The 21,573-nt window shown below is 42.3% G+C and overlaps 1 protein-coding gene and 1 long non-coding RNA gene across 13 annotated transcripts in view; one reads left to right on the forward strand and one right to left on the reverse strand.

Annotated features, from left to right (window-relative positions):
• Window positions 1-6,914: 6,914 nt before the first annotated feature.
• LOC309334052 lies at window positions 6,915-10,895 on the forward strand. Its single transcript, XR_014152804.1, has 2 exons — window positions 6,915-7,979; window positions 8,018-10,895. It is a non-coding gene; the product is annotated as an uncharacterized lncRNA (long non-coding RNA).
• A 2,537-nt stretch (window positions 10,896-13,432) lies between these two features.
• TENM1 (teneurin transmembrane protein 1) overlaps window positions 13,433-21,573 on the reverse strand; it is a 404,140-nt gene continuing 395,999 nt past the window's right edge. For all 12 annotated transcript variants that reach the window (XM_081847832.1, XM_081847839.1, XM_081847838.1 and 9 more), the window contains 2 exons: window positions 18,961-19,103; window positions 13,433-16,164 (listed from right to left, as the gene is read on the reverse strand). In XM_081847832.1, coding sequence (XP_081703958.1) covers window positions 15,406-16,164; window positions 18,961-19,103 — 902 coding nt within the window. In that variant the 3' untranslated portion in view covers window positions 13,433-15,405. The remainder of the gene's footprint in view (window positions 16,165-18,960; window positions 19,104-21,573) is intronic.

Raw genomic sequence — 21,573 nt, forward strand, 5'->3', positions numbered from 1 at the left:
AACCTGAAGCGTATGTAACCTGAGGTACCACTGTATCTGCCAGATTGGAGTCTATACTTGATGGAACTGCTGAAGTGGTCAAACCAATTCCTTGGTTAAATCCAAGGCCTAGCCAAGCCTGTAAAGCATCGTTTTTTACATGTCTAAAGAGTTGGTGAAGTATAGGTGTATTGTCCCTTCTGGGCTTGGCACATGTATACCCGGCCACAAGAATATTGAACATTTGTATATGGGGCGTTGCCAGTAGTATTCTCCTTATTTTTTGCCAGTGCCAATTTGTTTCCATACATCTTCCCAATTATTATAACCTAAGAATTTCCCCATGATTATTTCAGGTCTGACAAATTATCTGTGCATGCTTTTTGCCTAAGAGTCTGATGTAAAACCTTTGATATGACTTTTGTATTGTAACATGTCACCCCAACCTCCAGGTGGTGAGAGACTCCAGGGTTTGTGTGCTTACTCAGTATTCTGTTCTCTTGGATGGAAGGTGAACAGACACTGTTGTGTCTGTAACATATAATGTTGTATTTAAACATATATGCATCCTGAGCATAGGATAGAGGGGCTCACAGTGCATTGCTCCTCCATTAGCCACAGCTTTAGGTCCAGCACAAAGCAATGCACATCTGTCCAGCTATCACAGCATCTCTCCTAAAAGGTTTCCCAAGGTCCTATCTTGCCCACTCCCCCTTGTTGTCCCTTTCGGTTCCTTCCCACCTGCATGCAGATAATTGCAACTCAGCTCCTCTCTTTCAAGTTCCCAACAGGGTTTCAAAGGAACTAATTGGTTACTAATCTTCCCCCAAACTCATATCACTCCCACCTCCAACTTCCTAACATGCCCAATCAGTCTACATGTTTAGCAGTGGCCTTGAAATTCAGCTTTAATGTGGTGAGTGGGGAGCTCCAAAGTGAAGGTTTTGGTGATTAGTATACCATTAATGCTGAACTTCTTGTAGCTGACCGGTATTTAGTTGCAATCCTTCATGCAGATCTTTAATACAATATATATACAAGCTAATTATGCTTGTCTGAGAGGTAAAGAAGTGTATGATAAATTATTGGCACTAAGGGAGAATTATCTATAGCCTAAAGCTTTGCTCTGTTTAACCAAATAGTCAATAGGTTCTTTTAAAAAAGGATTGTTTATCTTAGCCAAGTGCTGCACTCTAGTGGTTACAAAGGAAAACGCTCAAACGCTATAATCATCTACTGTACAGTATAACTACACTAAATGGAAACACAGAAAACTGTCCCTATAGACACTAGGGACAGTTTCCTGTCTTTCCATTTAGTGTAGTTATACTGTAGTTGATACTGTATAGAAATAATCTGCCTAGTTTAGAATGCTTCATAATATAATACAACGTTTGGAATACACGAGCCACCTTCATTTCCTTAACCCCCCCCCCAAATGCTTAGTATTAAGTCTAGATTTTTCCCATGGTGCATAAATAGGCTAAATAGATTCTGCTTAATTTGTCTTTGAGAATGTCTACAGGTAATTCTTGAAATAATAAAAAATGGGGGGGGGGGGTAGCATGAAATTTAATAACAGCTATTCTTCCCAAACAGGACAAATTTAATTTTTTCAAACTCAGCCTTAACTTTTCATAATGGCAAATTAAAGTTAAAATTTTAAAGGTTGTTTAAATTCTTAGATAACTTTATTTTCCAAATATGTTAGTCAATGGTTCAATAGAAAACACACATAGAAAAGGTGGTAGGTCTGTTTATTATTGACCCTAGCCCTAGTTTTGCTATTTGCATATAATCATTTTAAAACCCCTCCTCCAAAATTTCACCTTCAATATTTTGATATTGTAACATTTCCACCAAGAATTTACTTGCAAGTTTATCAGATCTTTGGATGCATCCAATGAGAGGATCAATAATGGAATTGCATATTTCCTAGCACAGTGTACCAGGCTGATACGGAAAGGGGAACACAGGCAAAGGGTTTTACAAACTGGCTCAGCAATGTGCCTGTACTTAATGAATCCTGTTTTGTCCAAATTAACATATTGTGGACCTATATTGCTTAGAATATTAGTATGCTGACAAATAATGTAGTGTTCTGATATAGAAGGCTTATAAGAATAAACAGACTCAGCACTTTTCTCTGGCATATTATTTTTAACAGTTGCCATGTCTCAGGAATTTGATTATTGACCAATATATTATTTAAAAAACATAAGGGGAGCAAACCTTTGCAGAAAGGGGTTTTTTTGGGGGGGAGGCAGACAGGATGGTGGGTTCTCTTCCCCACCCCTTTTGGATGTGTATGCTACTGTTTTATTTCTGTGTTACCTATTATTCTCTTTCCTGTGTAGTTTAATGCTGTCAAAATGATTTGTATTGTTTAATTTATTGTATAACTTATTATTATTATTTACTTGTTGACATTGACCCTGTGTGGGAGAGGTGTGGCATCTAGAGAGATAATGGCATTGTAACCCTGCGAGATGTATGCTACAAAATTAATGTAAAGGCATTGACACTAGTGCATCGCTCCTGAGTAATGCCAGGGCATTTTCCAGGTTGGCAGTTCTTGTCCATGTATAACTGCCTTGTCCTAAATGTGTTATGTGGCTCCGCTGATGTGTGGTTAGGCCTAGTAACTTCCTGCTAGATCTTTACTGCTTTGGTTAGTCCACTTACCTCTTGATGGGAAAAACAACTGTTGGGTTTTTTGACTACGTGCTATTCCATGCAGCTTCACACAGAGTCAATTAAGAGTTGGCCAAAAGCCAAAGATGACTGAGCAGAGAGGCATTATCTGCCTGGAGATATGGGACCCTGGATACAGCTTTACCATTGGTTGAAGTCTCACACAGGCATAATGACTTTTGACCCTTACCGACTGGAGTGTGTGTTGGTTAGTGTGGTGTTCTGAGAGTCGTTTGGAGTTTGTTAAGAGAGAGCTAGTTAAGATCCGTGTTTCTGTTCTTGTATATAGTAACAGTATATAGTAACTTGTTCTTGTATATAGTAACTTGTAGAGTCTGCTGTAAATAATAAACACATCCAAGTAACCAAGTTACTAGTAGCAGCGTTTTGTTCCTGCTTCATCCATCCTTCCTGCAACTGATTGCTTTCTGGAACTCAGCGTATGCTAAGATCTGGCTAAGGTCCTGCAACAGGTCAAAATTGCAAAACACCACCACCACCAACAGAAATTAAACATGAATTGATTGGGTGGGTGGGTGTATCACCTATGGCCATGTTTTGTGACTAGCGCAGTCAGATCATCCATTTTGCAGCAGTTTCTTCAGATTCCCAAATGTGCTCACAGGCACCAGAAGGGAGGCTTCTTTCAAGTATAGAAGTTAGGTGAGAGGTCAAAGGAGCTGGGAATACTTTTTTTTGTGACTAGCCAGGAAATTGCCTCTATTTCATTGAGATTAACTGAGTTATTGGTACCAATGTATTTCAAAAAGGTGTAAAGTGGCCCAGTCTGCTTATCACGTGTGAAGCATCCCAGTGCAGTTGTAATGTTGGGGTTATAGCAAGCCGACCACTGAAACAAGTGTGTGTTTATTTGGGGGGCAGGCAAGGAAGTCAGGGAGGGTAGGGGTAGGTTTCAAGATGAGTGTGAAAGGAAAATGGGAGAAGGAAATATTACTGGATATCATGGCAGAATGCCAGCATGCATGTTTGAGATTTATGTTTTGTGTGTTGCAGCCTTCTGCCCATTCAGTTTTGTGTAAGCTAGTATGAGAGGTTGCCCTGTTTATAACCTATTTAAGAGAGCAACCATTCTCCTGGCAGCTTTTGTGAGGCATGGTTAAGACACATACATAAGACTGTGTGAGTGGTAGATGGACATGGGACACATTTAAGAATATTATGCAGTGCCACTGACATCCCTGCACAGTGGTTATGGCACAAATATAGTCTCTGGGGAAGCTGGTGCTTCAGGGCAACACGGTCAACAACTGGAGAAAGTGGAAGCATGGGTTAAAAATATACAGCGTTGCTTGAGGTTCACATACAAAGGATGACATGCTCCAAAATGCCTGATTTCTGCACATGCCTAGAGAAAGACTAGGGAGGTTTTCATATCCATTCAGTTCACTGTTGAGGCTAATAAGCAAAAGGTATCAGCTGTTGCCAGCAAATTTGAGGCTTGCTGCACTCCAGAAGAGAATGTGACTTATGAGAGGCAAATTATTCACCAGAGCTCAGATGGAAAGGAAACACATTGATCCCTGTTGGTATCCGTGTGCCTCGAGAGACAATGGGTGCACCTCCAGGATTTAAAGAAGCTTGCACAAACGTGTACTTTTGGAGACTTGTGTGACTCTCACGTAACAGATCTTGTGTGTTTGTGGAGTAAATTCAGACTGGGAGAAGGTTAGGTTGCTAAGAGACACTGATTTTCATTTTCAGGTAAGAAAACTTATGTTTATTAAAGGAAGTACATTCTTGATAGGAAATAACTTCTGTAGTTCTAGCTATCTAGTTGGGGAAACAAAGAAGCCATGCTCGCCCCTTGGTTGTCAGAAGATAAAACCAAAATGACCTCTTGACCCAAGGTTCAGAGAAAGTGTGTGTCAGGGAAGAGTTAGAAGTTTCCAGTTTATCAGAGGGAGAAAGCATTCCCCAAGGGGGGGAGGGGAGCAGTGAATCTAATAGAAGAGAGCAAGAGGAACAACAGGGAGGGACTGGCTGTTCACAGGAAAGGCAAGGGTTCAGTTCTAGCTCAGGAAAGGCAAGGGTTCCCAGGAAAGGCAAGGGTTCAGTTCTAGCTCAGATTCGGAGGAGGGGAGATACAAGCCAGCTCTAGCCAGGAGGTTAGAAAAAAGAGCGGGAAAGCGAAGGGAAAGGCGCCTCCACCATTTTGAGGGTGGCTGGTCACGGAGAAGCAGAGCTCAGAAGGTAATAAGTGACTCTGAGGAATAATAGTTAAGAACTGTTTATAAGATTATTTTGTTAATACACAATAAAAAGTTATAAAAGAACAAGAAGCGTTTGTGTGGTGATCTGAAGAGGACAACGACCAGGCCTGACAGTGTGTGAGGAGAAGCAGTAAGTTGTAAGCAGCATCTAACCCAAGACATGAACATCTGAACATCAAAGAGAGAGATGTCAGCATAGGGATAAAATTACAGGGGTAGTATGGGAAGCTGCCTTAACCCCAGCTAAGAGACCCCTGACTCATACTGTAGACATTTGCAGAGCTGAAGCAGCAGCAGCAGTGCAGCCCTTGCAACAGCTCACAACTGCAGAAAGGCAAGTGCATGCAATAGCAAAGCCCCAGGAGGACAGAGAAAAACACAGTGTCCTGCACAACCCTCTGCACAATGTGTGTCTCCACCCACAGTTATTTGCAGATTGGGTTGCAAGGATTTGTCAGTACTGAATTCAGTCCTCCATATTTCTGCGGCAGTTTCTGCATTTTATTTATTTTTAAATCCTCATGAATACACTTCAGCATTTTTGTGTGAATATCTCCTAATAAACACACTTTTGCAAACAAATTCTCCATATATAATCCATTCTTACAGGCTATGTGCACTAATATGTTTATTTTTATGAACACTTACCTCTAATATAGGCATTTTGGTAAGCATTGTTTGGTTGGTTGGCATAGCAAATTTTGGATAAGTGTAGATTTTGAATAGTACACATGTTTTGGTTAGCATATTGTTTCAGAATGTGTGAATTTGCTAGATTCAGCTTTAAATGCACACTGAATCAAATTCCTCCCCCATCCTTAGGCTTGATCTTCCTCACCAGGGCTTGCCTATGAGGCAAGGCAAAGTGACCACCAGATCTGGCCTCCAAGGAATCAATTGCCCACTGTTGCCACCACTATGGATGTTGTCAGGGGACTGGGCAGAGGAGGAGTGTTGGAAACCACCTCCCCATCCTGACCCTTCCAGGGAGGAGGAAGAGGAAGACAGTGGTTTGTGGGAGGTCACAGCTCAGAGGCAGATGTGGAGAAAAGTTGGGAAATAATGGGTGAGGAGGAGCAGGCAGAGCCAGAGCAACAGCTGGCTGACACGTTGTCATTAGAAAGCATTCCAGACCCTCCATCTTCCAGAACCCGGTGAGCCTTAAAAGTAGGAGAGCAAAGAGCTCAAAGACAGAGGGCATGTAGCTGCACCCACAGAAGTGACAAATGAGGACATGGGAGAGACGAGGGGTAGAGATTCACTCGGGACAACGTCATTATCCAGGAGGCTGGGTTCTATAGCCTCTCTCTGTAAAGATTGAAATAAAAAAGGATGGTAAGAAACTTTCCCCTGTCTTTATACTTTCCTGGGTAACCTGGAATCCTGACAGTGGTAGTGACAGCTGCAGAGGTCAGCAGCTCCACCCCATGCTGCCTCTACAGTGGCAAATAGGAGGCGCTGTTGGTCTTCTCCTACCTCTAGGGAGGAAATGGCAGGGACTTCTCTCTGGGGTCTCCTGGTCTCTGCACGTGCCCAGGTGATTCAGAGCGAGCCCATTCCTCCACCCCCAGCAACAACCTTTGATTCCCAAGTCATGTATCGGGTGAGGTTGGTTTGATTCCCCCTCTTGTTCCCAGTGTTGATCTTTATTCCCCCCTTGTTCCTGATGTAGTCTTCATTCACCCCTTCTTCCATGGCAGAGGTACCATTTTGTGGTTCACTTCAGGTGGCAAAATGTATTGGGCTGGTTCCCCCCCCTCTCTCTCCCACACCCACCCACCTACCCACACACCCCACCCCACCCCAGAGGAGTATCCAGTATTTTCTACTTGCATCTAGGATGCCCTTTGAGGGACCATAGGTTTGCAGCATAAGGAGAAATAGAGAGGAACCTCTATGAAGGTCAACAAAGACAACTTCTGCTAACCTATAAGCAGATGGACACAGGACTGTGATGTAAATCATTTGGCCAGTCAAGAACAAGAAAAGTCATTCTGGTTAATTGTTTGCAATTTTATGTCTTAAAAATGAAATATTCAAAGTACTTTGTCTTTCAAATGTCAACACATTATATAGTAACTTTTACTATTTACAGCAGGGTTGTTGTAATGGTCTTGTAGAAAATACATGCTTCTGGTCTGAAAACCAGAGCAAAATGCAACAAACCATTTCACTGCAGCCATTGAACATAAAACCTGTACAGTTATCCAGCCAGTGTTCAGAGCAGGAATACAAAAAAAGGAAATCTATTGTTCCCTAGCAACAAAGTTCAAGCCATTATACTACAATTTCAGTAAGTTTAGAAGTGTTGTTGTTAGATAGGAATGGAAAATCTTGGCATACATTGTAAACATCATTACAATTCATGAGAAAGCAAAAACAAAGGAAAAAGACTAGTAATTGACAAAACACTGTATGCTAGGCTTCTCTTTTTGTTTATAGACACCTTGTTTATGAAAGTTTCAATGTTCTGTCATGGTTCATCATCATACATGTGAAATATTGTCAAAGACCTACAGATATACTAATGTTTATTAAGAGGCTAAAGTTCACCACTAAATCTAAGAAAAGATTGTAACTGGCAAACACATTCTCTTGGACAGATAATGTAAAATGGCAAAGGCCAAGAAAATCCCACAACAAAATTGAACTTGAGGACACCCAGTTTCTGTTAAGGTCTCTATAAGCCAGCATTTGGAAGGGCAATGAGTAGGACTGCGGACCACAGAACACGTAAAATCTAACACATTTTGTCATTGTGTGCTAAAAATTGGCTCCAGCTCTTTTGTTTCTCTCTGCTTCTGGTGATTTTGCTATTTCTCCATTACAATCTTCCCTCATACAGCAGCCAACATTATACCTTGAGCATAATTGATGGAAAAAGTGGGATACATTTTTTCAAAAAAACCTATCCTTTTCAAATGTTGCCCTCTTCCATTTGAAGGGCAGCAGATTACTGCCGGCATGATAATATTCTCCCTCTTTAAACAAAAAACAGCCTTGCTCACCAAAGCCCTAGGTTTCAGTCATATCTTGACATGATATGATGGGAAACACACTGCACTTTCTGGTAAGGTTGGAACAATTTAGTAAGGTTGGAACCATCTAGTAAGGTTGGAACCATCAACAGGAGATGAATACAAGGCTGTATGTTCTTTAGATTGTATTACCAATGTTTTGTGTTTGCATATAACTTTGCAGACTGACCAGAGTGTTCTAATTTGGCGAATGGTGACAGATTTACTGTACTAGTTTTCACTGTCATTAAAAGACAGAATTTAGTTCTGCTGGTAGTGGCATTACTTTGGTGGAATGGTTTAGAAATGTCCAGATGAAATACAATAGCATGAAGAGGAGGCAAGTCAAGGGTTTCAGCTAGATCACCAGGGTTCTTCCTTACATTGCTAGTCTCTTGTGATGTTGAGGTGACCCCTGTGTGTCTCAAAGGGCAGGGCTGCTGCTGACATAGGTGTGCAGAGAGGAAGATGATTCATGCTCAGCTCAATCTACTAGGGCATAGCTCAGCCTAGAGTTTTCTTGACTTGCCTCCTGCAAGCCTGTGGAACACTGAACACACACCTAGAGGACACTTGCCCTGCAGCAGCACAGAGGTAATTAACCTGTGGCCCTTCAGCTTTTGCTAGGCTCCATCATCCCTTATCATTGGGCATGTTGCTGGCTTTGGCTGGCAGGCAACATCTGGAGGGCTGCAGGCTCTCTCTACTCCTCATCTACGTACTAAGAATGGCATGCCAGTTGTCTTAAATCCAGATCATTGGCCAGCTTGGCCAATGGTCAAGGATGCTGAGAACTGTAGTCCTAAAAGTTGTGTGCACCCGAGATTGAAGAACACTGATCTAGTCTACAACCTCCAGACTCTACCGCCTCATCCCATCCTCATTCTGCTGAAGGCATCAACCAGATCTGGGAGCCAACAGGCTGCAATGTAATAGATGTTCTCTCCACCCCAACTCCTTTATCACAGCAGCTTTATATTTCTATGCAAACTTTTAAAAGCACAGGCATCTTTCCAGAAAAAGGGACAATGACAACGTGTGAATTTGGTTGCTAGTTGAACCGCTCCCAATTAATCTTTGCTGCCAATTAATCTTTGCTGCTTCCAATCTCATGTCTCCTCCACTGACCATTGTTTCCTCAAGGTTCTAATTCCACCCACTTCCCCCACTGCCTGCGCTCTTATGTCCTTCAGCTACCCTGAAGGACCATGAATCACCGCTGAGCACTCTTGTTTCTCTGCCCTTCCTGGCTTCCAGCCCATATCAACCTTCTGCTCTTTCAACCCAGTGTGAGCTTTACATCCCACCCCTAGGGCTGGTGTGATTTCAGGTTCACTCTGCATTTGGGAGTGAGCTTTCTCATCTCATCATCTTAATAGTCATATATGGTGTTATGTTTTTAAATTATTTGTGTATATGGCTAATTAATACTTTGCAAATTTAAAAAAAATAGATTAAGGTGAGGTAAGGGAGTGGAAAGGAGCAGGATCTAGCAATCTGCGCCCACATTTCCCTGTTCTATAGTAACCCCATTATATTTTATATATGACCATTCATAAGTCCACATAGCTGCTGTCATCTTCTCTAATTAAACTTTAGACTTCATTCCATTGCTGATTTGCCACACTTTACACACTGGGGGTCTCAGGGGCCCACTCCTCATTCAGGGCTCGTCCATACATCCACTTGTTCCATGCTTTCTAGGCATGGATCAGAGATGTCTCCCATTTGCCCCTCTGCTTTCCCCGGGGGGGGGGGGGGGAGAATGCACTTTAGTGCTGAACTGGAGCAAATATCAGTCTGCAGAAAACTCTCCCAGGCCCATGTCTGGAAAGCACAGGACAAGTGGAAGTGTGGACAAGACCTCTGTCTCATTCTTTTGCTGACTACTACCTGAGAGCTAGTGCTCCATTTCAGTGACGCCCTAGCTGCCCTCTCCAGGGTTTCAGATTGGAATGGGAGCTTCTGCATGCAAAGCAGACGCTCTACCACTGAGCTACAGCTTTCCCTTAAAACAATTAAGTCTCAGTTACAACTACAGGAGTGCATTGTTAAGCTCTTGCTCTCCAAGTACCTGCCTCTGCAGCCACATACTGGGGTCAGTTCAAGATGATCTGTTTATTGGGCGTTCATCCTCGTTTGCACAAAGTTTGCAAGGAGGTTATACAATGTCTGATGTTTACTGAGCGCTTGTGAGGTTAAATGATGTTGCATCAAGCAAATGTCATCACACACATTTCAACTGCTCCCCTTCAGAAAGATAAAGATGATGATGATGATTTTGTAGGGAGCAGGTTTCTTGTGCTTGAGTGCTAAATCTACTTTAATTGTGCACCTGAATTTGCTGGTTGAATGCCACCTGCAAAACAGTGACCGCCTGGAAGCTGCCTCTGCTTTTCAGTGTGGGTTGCCTCCCCCTACTTTTATTTCACTTCCTTTTGTTATGATGTCAGGCAGCCTCCGTACAGCATTTCCAACTCTCTGCCCCACTTCCTATACATTCTGTTGCCCTGAGGCCCTTTGTAGTTTTCGCACAATTGTCACCCCTTTCCAGTTTCTTCTGCCCTCTTTGTTTTCCCTGTCTTCTGTTTCACACCCCAGTCCCTATTTCAGTGTATTCCCTCCCCTTCTCTGCAGCCATTCTTCTCTTCAAGATTCCCATTTCTGAGGTGGTGTTTCTTCAACTAGTTCTCATTTCACTCTCTTTTGTTCTGCCCACTATGCTCTTCCAGTCCTTAAGACGATGTGAGGACAGACAAAACTGGAGGGATGTGAATATTTCGTACCTGAGAACTCCCTTCAGCAGATTGAATGTTTGCTAATATTCCAAGGCATCACAAAAATTCAGCCAATAGTAGTCAGAGGCTTTGCCACCACTGCAAGAACACAAAATCTCCTAGCACATCCCATTGTAGATTATTTATTTAATTGCTCATTAGAAAGTCATTTGTGAATTTTCCTCCTACTATTTTTTTTTTTTTTTTTGGAAAAAATATAAGGGGTGGGAGTAGGGAGATAAAATTGGCCAAGTGACTTAATACCTGTCTGATATCCAACTTGCCTTCACTGAAGCATGCCTAAAAGGGCCAGTAGGTCTGCTTTTAGCAAGGTTATGCGGGATGGCATAATAACAGAATGGGTTTGTAAGGAGAATGTGGTTTAAAGTAGAATGTAAGTCAGGAGAAGCAACACATTCTGTACATTTTATTCTATGTATATCCTCAACCTATTTCTCCCAGAAATGGCTTGTATGTGCTTTCTGGCAATTGCACTTTCTTTACAAAGGCTGCTCACCACTTGCAGAATGGCAAAATGTCAGTAACTCATCCACATTTCCTTTTGTGCCACATTTTTAGGCGCAGGTACAGGCTTTCCAGGTCTGTGTCTGAGCAGGTTTTGTTTTTTGTCCCACCACTTTCCCATGGAAAACCCATGTTTTACTGCTGAATCACAGCAAACGGCAATGGGGTTTTCCACAGATTGCCATTTGCTCCGATCCAGCAGTAAAGTGTGGGTTTTCTGGGGGGAAGCAGTGGGACAAAAAGCAAAACAAAAAACCGCTCAGACAAAGAGCTGGAAAGCCTAGAGAGTGCAGACTAAACATAAGTGTGGATGAGCCTTAAGCCAGAATGATTCTTTGGATCAGGGTTTCCCAAACTTGGGGTCTCCATCTGTTTTTGGAGTACAACTCCCATCATCCCTAGCTAATAGGACCAGTGGTCAGAGATTATGGGAATTGTAGTCCAAAATCAACTGAAGACCCAAGTTTGGGAAACCCTGCTTTAGACTATGCATTATCTAGGCCAGAGATGGGGACCTTTTTCAGTGTAAGGACCTCACTTAATTCTGAGCAACCTTTCAGTGACCATATGTCAGTGGTGGGTTAGGCCGGAGGCAAAAAAATAAAAATGGTCAGGGCAATTAATACGAACTTGTATCTTTTTAGGGCACTGGTTTCTGCACACTCCTCTCTATCCAGGTGAGCAAGAGATATTATCAGTTTTCAAGGATACATCCCAGCCAGGCAAAAACACTCAAGGAGGGTGTGATGTAAGGCTGGTGAGGATGATAACCTGGGGTTATAAGGGTTCAAGGGCTATAAGAGAGATGCTTGGAGGTCTGCATTTGGCCACTTGAGCCTGAGGTTCACCCCTGCTGGTCTGCATTCTATACAACTACATCCTTCTTAAGATTTCAAAAAAGCTACAGTCTGGAAGCACCCAAAACATGTTGCTTTAAAGTGAAATCTATTCAGATGTTCTGCACAATCACCATTCATTCCTATGCACAGGATTTGCACAGAAGCTGAGCTTGACCTCAAAGTGGAAAAATAACAGGTTTTTTTTTCCTGAATTTCAGAAGCAAACATGATAAAAACATTTCTATATACCACCACCCTCTGGTGGCATGATTATTTAATTATTTTTTTTCCTAATCCACATTTTATATCAAACAATACCTATAAACACACCTAGGAAATTCTGTTCATTCATTGGTAAACGCCAAAGAGGGAAAAGAAAAGTATTCCATTTCATTTTATGAGCTTTTGGCATAATAACAAAAATGACAACATTCAAGGCAGCATTAAAACCCATCCATGGTTGGTAATATAAAGTGCATTTCCTGCATATAATACAAATATATCTATATGGAACTCAAGGCACACACTAACGTCATACGTATTACATACTAGAAATGCACAATTTCAAGCTAATAACTATTTAAGAAGAGTTTCAAAACATTTTCTTCCCTTCTGGGTATTTTAAAGCATTTTGTTTTAAAAGGTACATCAATTCACGAGCCTCAAATGATAGAACTGCTTAAAACATTGCTAGTGTTGACATCTTAGATCAGTGCTAAAATATATCACTATGAGTGCACTTCTTACATAAAGCCCAGAAATTATTTCTGTGAATTAAAAAGTGCTTGTCCATTTTAGCCTGGTGTGTGGAGGTACTAAAATTCTCCACAATTTCATGGGGAATGACCCCCAGGTCAGAGCTAGCAATACAAGAACAAGGTACAATACTAATTATTTTGTCTGATCTCATTAACTGGATCCAATGGTGTACAGTATTTTATACCATAAAAGAATCTAAAGGAGAGTGAATTTTCCTCTGAGGCCCCCTCCCCCTCCCCCTCCCTCCCTCCCTCCCTCCCAGATTCTAACTCCAGTGGTCAAAGATGCAGAACATCCAGAATCTGGACCACTGACGAGCAACAAGTAGGGAGAACTCAAATGTCAATGTTATTTGGTGGATTTATATCTGATGTTCATAATCAAGCCCATCCCTAACAGCTAATTGTCACATATACCCAATATAAACCAGCTTGGGAATATAGGAGCAATGAATATTAGGATATTAACTCTCATGAACAGGCATTGTGATTAGTACTTGCTTAGTGAGGACAAATTATTAAGCACCTGCTTTTCCTTGCTAAAAAAAAATACATCCACTCATCTGGGCCCATTTGTATGACCAAGTTGACATTCCTGCGGTTTATTGCTGATTTTTTTGCTTTTGATATTAACTGTGTATTTTACTTCTTTGTGGTTACCTTATGTTTTCTAAACTGCTTTGGGTGGCAGTGAAAGTGGATTCTAAATGCCATCATAAAGAATTAAAGAAATAAAATGAATGAGAAGTTGAAAGAAAAATGGGCAAATATTGGTGAACTCAAAAAACTGGTTGAGTTGGACTGTACATCTGAGGGAGCAAGTGCATGGTCACTTCATCATGATGTGCCAGACTCTCCACAGTCAGGCTTTCCCATCTTTCAGCATTTCCATTTGTCATATGAAGAGGCCCTGAAGTCTACACTAAGACTGTCCTTCATTCTTTTATTTCAGAAGAGTGCCAGGGTGTTTGTATTCACTTTGATGAAACTTCTCACTTAAATTGAAAATCACTACCTTCTACCATTGATGCTGATGGGAATCGCTAATGGCCAAGCCTGCAATCCTAAGCATGTCTACTCAGAAGTAAACTCTGCTGAATTCAGTGATGCTTGCTCCCACCAGGTATGTGTGGTTAGGATTGTAGACCAAATGTGCTTATAATGCATGGCCTAAATCTAAACTTGTGAAAGACACAAAAACATAAGGTCCAGGGTGATAAACCAGCTACCAGCTGGCTGGATGTCACTCAAGGGACCTCTCCATTCAGCAGGAAGGATCCTTTCCTCATCCTCCCCACCCTCAGCACAATTTTTAGCTGGAAAAAGCTTCCTATCGGAGCCAGTAGGAAGCATTTTTTTCTAGCCTAATTGTAGACCAGGGAATTGCAAGTGAGAATGGATGCTATGAATGGTATCTCCCTTGCTAAAAGCAACTCTCCCAGACTGCTTGAGAACTGGTGTCTGTGGTAGACTTTTCAAGTCCAATTGATGCACGGAGGACCAGGATCTTCATGGAAAATATAGCTACCAGGATGTTGCAGGAGAACAAAATCTCCTCCTCTCCAGCTGCAATCTCCATGAAGATCACCATTCCCACCTGGCAATTTATCCTGAGAAAAGATAAAATGCTTTATATTCAAGACGAATTGCTGGGGGTGGGGGGAGGAGAGAGAGAGTCTGCACGTGTGTGTGTGTGTGTGTGTGTGCTCTGTGTGTGAGAGAGTGAGCTCAGGGTGGCCACACACATTCTTCTTTTGGCCCCTACTTCAAAGATGGCAAATTTGCAATAGGAATGTTAGATGAAGTGGCATCTCTATCCGTGCTTCACCATTTAGTATCTTCTGAGTTGGCAAGCAAAAGGGCATCTTCTCTCAAGTCTGTGAACATGACTGTTATCACTGCTGAGATTCCTGAAATCTGGCTTGCCACTTTTTAACTGCCCACAGAGTGAAACAATTTGTCCTATAAGGCAATGACTAACAATGGTTTATCTGCAATTTATTAAGAAGGTCATGGCTGACAACACCCTACCTCTGAGGTGTGAAGTATAGAGGATTGGTTTTCTACTTGGCTCAAAGTATTTTGGGGTGTTTCTTATACCCTGGAGTTATGCCTGAAGGCCCCTTAAAAGAATAGCTTGTGCAGACTGCTTGGTGGATGAGTTGTCAGTTAGACCAAGGAACAAAGGGTGTTGGCCAGACCACAAACATATTGTATGCAAGTTATTAAAATTAACAAAACTGTGTCCTGAAGAGGGAAAGAGAGAACACACTCAATATTTTGCCCATGTGAACCATTTCCAAATGAAATTCAACACCAAGAACGCCGCTTCCAAATGTTGAAGGCAGCCACCCTAGAACTAACAATCATTGCCATCTCCCAAAGAGTTTTAAACAAACGATATTAAAATACCATCTTCTGTCACATTTAAAGGCAGTTGGATATGTTTTCCCCCTCTATATTTATATATACACAGAGTTCTGATCTAGAAAAACCAATACAATAAACCTTTACTTTAATGTTTTTTTAAAAACAGGCAGTCTTTGGTGATGCAAAGGCAGAGATCGATGTCTTTTGTTTGTTTGTTACCTCCTGCCTATTTCACTCTGTCTCATAAAGTGAATATTGTTGGCACTGTCAGAAAGTTCTAGATACTGCTCCACAGACAAAACAAAATATCCATCATAGCCCTGTACTTTCCCTGTGCTTAAAAGCTGCTGTTTCTCCCCCTCTGTCCAAGCCCGAATACCTTCTTCACCATCTTGGAGTCGCCTTTGTTCCTTAGTCCAAGCTTGAGCCACAGCTCTCTGCCTGGCTACCTCCAAGACATGGTTCTTCTCTTCTTCCACAGTAGTCCCGTACCGAACATTAAAGCACAGAGAGCCGTGCTGGAGCTGGATATCAGCAAACCGTCTAGTCCTGCCATTGATGATGGAAGTCATTTGTGATACTGTGACGTTGACACCATTCTCCAAAATCCGACGTCCCCCAGTGTTGCCTATCACTGCAAGGTCTTCTTCCAGAGACCCAAGCTTGATGAAGTAGTGAGTGTCTCGCCCATCTATTGTAAAGTGCAGGTCCTCAAGATAGTGAGCATTGTTGAGGATGGCAGCGATGCGGCGGCTGTCTTCATTCGCCACCCCAATCACATCAGCTGTTACCACGCCATCCTTGATGGCAAATTTGATACCTTTCCCAAAAACTGAGGGAACTGCAGCAAATCTGGGCAGCTTTGCTTTCTCCACACATCTTCCATTGCTGTATTTGGGGGTCATGGGAAGCTGGTCCAAGGAAATGAAGTTTCTGAGCTGCTTCTGTAGTTCACACTGAATGCCAAGTATAGTCTGGAAAAGAGAAGATGCATGGCATATGAAGGTAAGGTTTTTGGAGTTGTTAGAGAAACATGCAATACGTTTCTATTGCAACAACGTAACCTGGTTCACACTTCACTTTAAACCATAGTTATCTAATGATTAAAGGTTAATTTGCAAGGTACTGGTGCACATGATGGGATGCGGGTGGCGCTGTGGTCTAAACCACAGAGCCTAGGGCTTGCCAATCAGAAGGTTAGTGGTTTGAATCCCTGCGACGGGGTGAGCTCCTGTTGCTCGGTCCTTGCTCCTGCCAACCTAGCAGTTCAAAAGCACATCAAAGTGCAAGTAGATAAATAGGTACTGCTCCGGCGGGAAAGTAAACAGCGTCTCCGTGTGTTGCTCTGGTTCGCCAGAAGCGGCTTAGTCATGCTGGCCACATGACCCGGAAGCTGTACGCTGGCTCCCTTGGCCAATAAAGCGAGATGAGCACCGCAACCCCAGAGTCATTCGTGACTGGACCTAATAGTCAGGGGTCCCTTTACCTTTACAGTGGTACCTCGGGTTAGGAACTTAATTTGTTCTGGAGGTCTGTTCTTAACCTGAAACTGTTCTTAACCTGAAGCACCACTTTAGGTAATGGGGCCTCCTGCTGCTGCTGCTGCGTGATTTCTGTTCTCATCCTGAAGCGAAGGTAATATTTCTGGGTTAGCGGAGTCTGTAACCTGAAGCGTATGTAACCCAAGGTACCACTGTACTGGTGCACATGGCTAAAGTTGTGAGTCCTTCACAATCCTCCCTGACCGTGCTGCCACACTTCCAGGAAGTGTTGCAGAATTCCAGCAATACTCCAGGGTATGCACTTCATGAGAAAATAGCATAATGGGATAAATCAGGGTTTGAAGCTGCACTGTAAGAACAGACCTCTTCTTATGTGGCAGCTGAGGACTCATCCACACCATTTATCCTGCACTTTCTAGGCACAACTTTGTGTGTTCTAGGCACAACCGCTGTGTTCATGCGGTTTCTGTTTGCCCCAGTGCTTTCCTTGAGAAACCCACTCTTCAACACTGAACCAGAACAAACCACAATTCGAGTTTTCCGCTGATCACTGTTTGCTCAGATTCAGCGGTAAAGAGTGTGTTTTTGCAGGGAAAATGCCACAGGGCAAAACAAAAATGTGCTCAGACATCACAAAACAAAAACATCACACTTTAAAGTGGGGACTTGTGCCTAGCAATGCAGCACAAAATGAAATCTGATTCTACTTCTCTTTGCCTCTCAGGTACCCTCTTGTGCATGGGAAGGCAAACTAAGGCCCGGGGGCCGGATCAAGACCAATCACCTTCTAAAACCGGCCCGCGGACAGTCTGGGAATCAGCGTGTTTTTACATGAGTAGAATGTGTCCTTTTATATAAAATGCCTCTCTGGGTTTTTTGTGGGACCTGCATGGTTTTTTTACATGAGTAGAATGTTTGCTTTTATTTAAAATGCACCTCTGGGTTATTTGTGGGGCATAGGAATTTGTTCATCGCCCCCCCCCAAAAAAAATAGTCCAGCCCCCCACAAGGTCTGAGGGACAGTGGACCGGCCCCCTGCTGAAAAAGTTTGCTGACCCCTGCTCTAGTGGTTGTCTTACAAGATCACGATTTGCATGTGGACATTTACAGATCTGTGCAGCAATACCTTATCTTACGTGCAATTGACTTGCACATTTTCAACTATACGTGGTTGAAGATGGGCTGGTTGAAATTGTGTAAGTCAAATGCCAAGCAAGGTGCCCTTTGTGCCAGGTCCACTTAGGGGGCACCTGGCATGAGAATAGCGTTGTTGTTGTTGTTGTTGTTTGCATTTGTTAGCCGCTTTATCTTGCCCAGGGAAACCCAAAGCGACTTACAACCAAATAACCAAACAGGCACCCACCCACCCACCCTGCTCACAAAGCAACACTGAAAACAAGACAAAACACAGAAGAAATGCATGAAAAAATACCCCACCCACTTCTAAAAGGCCACAGGGAGTTAAAGGCCAAAGGCCTGATTATGGAGTAAAGTTTTTGTTTAGCTCTCCACCTTGCTTGCCAGGCAAGACCCACTCAATGTGCCAGCTCTGAACGGTTCTCACAAGATCTTGTGAGGCAGCTGAGTTCCAGCAAGATCATCCCTAGTTTTCCAGAGCTGGTGTGCTGAGCACCATGCCTTGTGCCCCAAGCAAGGCAGAAAGCTCGAAAGTTCTTTTCACACTGGGTTCACTTGGGTTACCCATCATGAAAAGAACTTTTAAGCTCTCTACCTTACTTGGGGGATGGGAGGGGAAGGGGCAGGCCCGCTCAGCATGCTGGCTTTGAGATGCTGCTGCAAGATTTCACAAGACAACCCAAATCCCCCCCCCCCCCGAGATCTCATGAGAGCATTCCAGGGCCTCCTAGAGCTCAAATCAGAATGAATGCTCAATAAACAGTGGAAATCAAATAACATCCATACTATTTTGTGCAAACAAATCAGGATGGATGCTTAATAGAAAAGGCTATCAGCAGAGGTCCTTGTCTTCTCTTCCCCCTGTATGGAGAATAAAGTGGTCCCATAGGTTACAGAACTAGTATATCTCTGTTTTAGAGTAAGTGACATAATAAAGTCACTATGAGATTGTGGAGCTTAAGGGAGGAAAACGTTTTGCACCGATGGTTGGGGCATCTTGGACTATGGGGAGCCTGCACCCCTGCCCTCCAACATAAACACCAAGCGTGGGGTGAAGAAAGAGGAAAATAAATATGTATCCTGTTTTCCCCCTAGAAGTCACATAATGCAGGAATGTGTCTTTTTGCTAACCTTTCCAGGGTCCCACTCTTGGGTCTTTGTTTGAAGCTGTACAAGTTCATACGTTGTCTCCATAGCATCCACTTCTGGCTTTGGGAATCCCGGGAGTACATTGTGAAGCTGAAACCCAAACAACTCAAGCCAACTTCCAATGTCTACAAATAAAACCAAACAGAATACAATTAACATGCTGAAGACAAGAAGTACTGTATGACAATTATAGAAAAAAACAAATAAGGCTGCCATACATCTGGAATTTCCTGGACACAGCTGGGATTTGGCCCTTGTAAACAGCGCGTTACATGTCTGGAAAAATCCGGATGTATGGCAACCCATGCTGGCAGTGTAGATTTGGGTGAATTTCCTTTAAAAAGGCTAAGTTGAGATTTTTGCAACTTTGCTAAACAATTTGGCTACAAAAAAGTTCAACCACTTTTGTGTCCGGATTTTCACTTTTTGAAACCCTACAACTATAGAAAAAAGAGATTCAAGTCTTAAAGAAAAACATTTCAAGCCTCTCCCTTCTTTGGCTGCTCAGATATGAATCAAAAGGCGTTGTAGACAAGGTGACAGGGTGGAATATTCAGATGTGTTGCATTTCCCATAGCTGAGTGATATCTGGAATTATATTCCAACTTGTGGCCGTGTACAAATATAAGGTCATATGTGTTTTAAATGCCTGCTGAAAACTTTTCTATTCCACTACGTCTATGTAGGCATATGTATAATTCCACAATGGTTAATTGATGTCTGTTTTTAACTTTTCTATATGTTTTTCTGTATGGTTTTATGCATTTATATTTTAAATTGTTTTGCTATATTTTCATGAAATAGCAGTCTATAAATATTGTTTTATAAACAAACAACCCAAAAGAGAGTAATTTTGAATGGAAAAATAACAGTGGGGAGAAGAGGTGCTTAACCCTTTTCTACATACATGGCTTGCAAGGATAAACATGTATCTAGAAGCTCGGGGGAGAGGGGGGGAAGCAGCTTGTTAGCAGCAATCTGAAGTGGGAAAATTGGTGGCAAGGGATGGTCAGGCACACTCTTCCACTGCTGGTTCTCCACGTCAAATCACCTGCTCCTGAAGTTGCTTTCATTTAATTCTTGAAAAGTGGCTGTTGAAAGATGTGTTACATTTTCCTGTAACTTTCATGTTAGGTCACATAGAGCTGTATCATGGGAGAAGTGGAGTGACAGGTACAGGATAAAAAATGTAGGCGGCAACCTACAATTGACGGAAGCAATTCTGTTTCCATCGCACTCTGACCAAAACTACCTTATTCATCTCCCTGTCGGCTGTTCTGGAATTTTATGTAATATATTACACAATAATTCTGTTATTCCACACCATTAATTTGAATGCAAATGGGGGCCAGGAATTTAATCGATTACGTATCACTTGCAGATTGAAAACAACAGCAGCAAACAAGGATGAAACTTGAAAAAAAAAATTGTGGGGTCCAGGTAAACCCCACCCTGCATAATTAATCACATGACGCAGTGCATACGCACCATTTGAAAGGGAATGTCCATTAATATTGTGGGGGCCCAGCCCCCTCAAATGTTTACTGTGGGGGGCTAAAGTCTCCATGGCCCCTAGGAGCTGGAAAATACGAATTGTATAAACGGGATTGGTTTCCATTCTGGATGGAAAATACGAATTGTGTGAACTGGATTGATTTTTCTGCCTGTTGTAGCAACTGTAATTCCATAAAATTCAAATTGCAAAACAGTAAAACCTGATTTAAGAAAGAAAAGAAGCAATATGATCAATATGAGTATTTAATGCACTGGATTTCCCATTTCCCACCCTGAACCACAAACCACCTGAATGAAGATTGTGGACCACAGTTTGGGAACTCCTGATCTGCCCCCTGGTAGGCAATAAAATGGGGAATAACATGCCTGCATACTGCCTAAAATACCTGGGCTATTCAGTGAAATATGACTTTAGTTTGGTATACTGGTTTGCTGTTAATATTTCATTCTGCAACTCTGCATAGCTTTTCCCCATTTTTCTGCTCCCCCCTTACCTTCTTTTCCAGTGTCTACATGTTTTTGCATGTAACAAAAACTCAATTAAAAGTTTAATTTAAAAAAAACTGGAAGAAAAGGTGGTATAAGAAGCTCCATTCCAGCTATGTTAATGATTTCTAGTTTTAAAACTTTTACGCAGTAATTTTTTGTGCTGTAATCTTTTATAGTTTGTGTTGTGTGATTTCAGAGGAAAGCCTCGCTCTTGCCCCCTGCTGTTCTTTGTTAAAGGCCTCTGGCTATACAAATTAAATTGACTGATTTTTTAATTCATTTTGTTTCAAAATTAATCAGAGATTCAATGAAACTGTTTGCAGAAATTGTCTGAACATATTCACAAGATCCACTGTCATAAAAGCATTGGGGGAGCCTGAGGGAAGTGTTCCATTCCAGGGACAACATGTGAGGCTTGGACAGGGCCAGAGGCAAAAGTGGGCGGAGCAACAGAGGTAATATTTACATCTTTGTACACTAACATAGTTTTCACACACACTCTCTCTCTCACATACCCCTTTCCTAGCTACATCCAGGCGGACTAGAGACCTTGTAAGAGTTCAAGGACATATTCCAGTCAGGCAAAATAAC

Source organism: Podarcis erhardii (assembly GCF_964252035.2).
Source record: "Podarcis erhardii genome assembly, chromosome: Z".
NCBI classification, from domain to species: Eukaryota; Metazoa; Chordata; class Lepidosauria; order Squamata; family Lacertidae; genus Podarcis; species Podarcis erhardii.